Consider the following 3,922-nt stretch of genomic DNA (forward strand, 5'->3'; position numbering starts at 1 on the left):
CATAGCAATATCGAGTGCAATCATCGATAAAAGTAATAAAGTACCTATTACCTCCTCTCGTTTGAACAAACTTTATATCACATATATTAGTATGAATTAAATCTAGAGGTTCGGTACTTTTTTCAACAGAACGAAAGGGTTAACATGTCATTTTGGCTTCTACACATATATCGCATTTGTTATTAGGATTTAAATCGTACTTTGATAATAAATCCAATTTGATTAGTCTACGAAAAGTATTATAATTTGTATGTTCTAATCGTTTATGCCAAATATTAAACGACTCAAGCATGTAAGAAGAACAAGTATTTTTATTTATAATCGGAGGTACAGCAATCATTACATTCAACTTAAAGAGCCCCTCATTCAGGTAGCTCTTTCCTACAAACATTTCATTCTTCGTAAGTACAAATTTGTCTGAAATGAATACTAGCTTAAACCCATTCTTGCTTAATAGGGAACCCGATACCAAATTCTTTCGAATATCGGGCACATGAAGAACGTTATTCAAAGTGAGCTCCTTTCCACTTGTCATTTTCAGCACTATCTTTCCATGTGCTTTAACCTTGGAAGATGATGAGTTTTCCATGTAGAGTTGTTCATCATGATCCATTACTTTGTAGGTAGAGAACATCCCGCGGTTTGAGTATATGTGACGAGTAGCTCCAGTATATACCAACCATTCCTCAGTGTTTCCAACTAAGTTGTATTCAGAGACGACCGCAGAAAGATTTATTTCTTGTACTTTATCAGAAAGGTTGTCATGTTCTGCTACATTTGTCTGGTGAGGTTCTCCCTTGACTTTTTTTTTGGCTTTCGACAGTCCTTAGATCGGTGTCCTGCCTTGCCGCAATTGTAACAATTGCCCTTGATCATTTTAGCAGCTTTTGAAGAACTAGTTTGCCCTTCGCCATTGTGCTTTCTCTTTTTGCTAGTCTTTAAACCTCCTCCACAGTGTTGACTTTTGATTCCATCGAATGAGATGTACCACTCCTCTTTTCAGATTTGCGATTGTCTTCTTCTATTCTCAACCGAACAATGATATCTTTAAGTTTCATTTCCTTCCGCTTGTGCTTTAGATAATTCTTGAAGTCCTTCCAAGAAGGCGGTAATTTCTCAATTAGTGCAGCGACTTGAAATGATTCACTTAGTTTCATTCTTTCGGCATGGATGTCGCTGAGTACGATTTGAAGTTCTTGAACTTGCAATATGACAGTCTTGCTGTCAACCATTTTATAATCCAAAAAACGACCGGCAATGAATTTCTTCGTGCCGGCATCTTCGATTTTGTACTTTGTGTCCAAAGATTCCCACAGTTCTTTTGCGGATTTCGCATTGCAGTACACATTATATAATGTGTTATCCAGTCCGTTGAGTACATAATTTCTGCACAAGAAATCGGAATGCTTCCATGCATCAACCGCAGCCAATTTCTCAACGTCACTTTCTTGCTTGGTGTATGAGAGCGCATCTTCTTTGAGAAATTTTTCCAAACTTAATGTTGTCAGATAAAAAAGCATTTTCTGTTGCCAACGCTTAAAATTCGACCCATTAAATTTCTCTAGTTTTTTCTCTGGTTGTATTCGGGAGTGTAGTACCAGAAGTTGCCATTTCTGAAACACAATCAGAAGATAATCAATAAGAAGGAGTAGAAATAGAATGATCCAGAAAAGCAAAATTCATTTTAAGATTGTTAATCCTGGAGTATAAGTTTCCCCTTCAAACAATCCGAAAGAATTATCGCAACAGTATTATAGAAATTTAAATTACCGATTTCACAATATTTCCTTAAAAACAAATTTACTGCCTTCAATGGTGCTAAAGGTATCTAGTAATCATTTCCCAGGATAGAACAAATTTTGTCTCCTACGAAAGTAGCACAACAATCTACAGGAGTTCCAACGAACGCAACGAAGTGTTTTTACTTCGAAAATAGTATCAGAACGAGAGGGAGAATGAGATTCAAAGTAGAGAAAATTTACAATGAAAATGATGTAACTTTCTGGCAGCGAGGCAGGCTATTTATAGACTCGTTCGTGGCCATTCGAACACCCTTCAGAACAGTCGTCACTGTTCAGACAGCCTCCAAAACTCCAACAGACATGTTAGTTCAATACTGCGTCTGTTAAGTTGGTTAACGGTCGAAGGTTAACAGTCGACTGTTTGATCGGTTAACAGTGTCTGTTTTAACAGAACATCCAAAAAATTACCCGAAAAAAGTCAATAAAAAAATAAATTTTATTAAGTACCTAAAAATTTGATAGTATACAATTTGGTCCAAAAATTCAAATAAATTTTGTCCAAGAATTTGATTGTATACAATTTGGTCCAAAAATTCAAATAAATTTTGTCCAAAAAATTAATATAGTGCAAGGACGCACCCGCATCGACTCGGACTCGGACACGGGCTCGTGCCGGACAGCGACGACGACGCGCGCGGGCTTATGACTGAACCCGATAGGATATAGGTCTCCCCCCTTCCAAAAACTATTGATATCCCTTGGAGCCCAAACCCAATTCCCAAACTTGCACCATATAAACCACACCAAAGTTTCATAATTTTCCTATGTAGGATAAGTGTTTGGGCAAATCAAATTATTCACTAATTCATAGTTTCAAGTGGGTTACTTTGACATTAAATATTTCATTCAATTCTAAATGGTTTTCGATAAATAAATATACCATGTTCATCACCTTGTGGAGTAGAGCGTGAATATGCTAGATCCCGTATTAATTAAGATGTGGGTCCTATTGAAATTTGGGGTCCAAAGTTCACCCATTTCATACCATTTTCTAACATACACAATGTGAATAGGTATCATCAAACGAGAAAAGTTAAGAACATGGGTGAAACAAAGCTACCTTTATTCTCAAATCTCAAGTTAAAATAATTTCAAAAGAATCCAGTTGACGTCAACCCAAAAATAGCAGACACTCAATTCTATAAAGTTCACTCTTATTGTTACTATTATTATTTTTTTTTTTTTTGCAGGAACTAACGTAGTTTCAAGGTCAGAGATAGAAAAAGTGATGTGAAAAGGAAATAGATTATAATTATGATTTTTATTTTATTGGCTGTATCAACTGCAAGTTCTATTTATCAGAAGCATAAGTAGACCAGGAATTCTTTTGTCAAATTAATAGCCTTTGCTTTAACTTATTTATATGATGATCGTGGATTTATATTTTCAAGTAAAGTATTGAACTAATTATAGCATATTAGATAGCATTCTCATGAAATTATATTATCATTCTCTCTAACAAAAAGAGAGAGAATCATATGAAGTTGTCGTTTGAAAATGGAAAGCTCGTGTACAAACAGATAGGTTCCACTATCGACACGATTGAAGGTTCAAAATGGACATTCGTTCCCCATTACCACCTACCCCTCCTACTGAAGTTGTGAATTTTTTGTTTGTGTTGTTTTAATTATGTTTTGTACAGATGTAATTAGTTTTTGCTAGAATTAAGGATTTGATTGATACTCATCAAGTGATTATATTGAGCTAAATTCCTTTAGTATTGATTTTGATAGGTTTGTATTTTCTTTTCTATCCAGTCATGAGATCATGAGCAGATTGGACTTGGAGCATTTGTTGCAGCCATTTTTGGTAAATCACACGTTGGACAAAAAAAACTAGTATTTGGTTAATATTCATTTCTACAAATTTTACAGGAAGATTTTATTAATACAAACGCGGGATTTTTTTTTACTCATTATTTTTGGATTTAAAATGTAGGAATGTTCCTAAGAAAATCCTATTAGCCCGAAAAACTGAACATCTGATCATCAAGAGGTACATTATCATTTTTAATGATTTCCATTGGTGTTATTTTGCTCTTTTTTGTTGATTATTAAGTAATATGCAAACTAAATTTGCTTGGTAAATGGTCTGAATACAATTTGTCAGTTATGCATTAA

At 34.7% G+C, this 3,922-nt stretch overlaps 1 protein-coding gene across 1 annotated transcript; it reads right to left on the reverse strand.

The window, feature by feature from the left end:
- Positions 1-938: 938 nt before the first annotated feature.
- LOC111397908 lies at positions 939-2,691 on the reverse strand. The gene is made up of 3 exons (XM_023024872.1): positions 2,683-2,691; positions 2,382-2,564; positions 939-1,613 (listed from the first exon to the last, which is right to left on the reverse strand). Exons 1-3 carry the CDS (start codon positions 2,689-2,691, stop codon positions 939-941), a joined length of 867 nt encoding a protein of 288 aa, XP_022880640.1.
- Positions 2,692-3,922: the final 1,231 nt, after the last annotated feature.

The sequence above is a fragment of the Olea europaea genome, chromosome 7, assembly GCF_002742605.1.
Source record: "Olea europaea var. sylvestris chromosome 7, O_europaea_v1, whole genome shotgun sequence".
Classification (NCBI taxonomy): Eukaryota; Viridiplantae; Streptophyta; class Magnoliopsida; order Lamiales; family Oleaceae; genus Olea; species Olea europaea.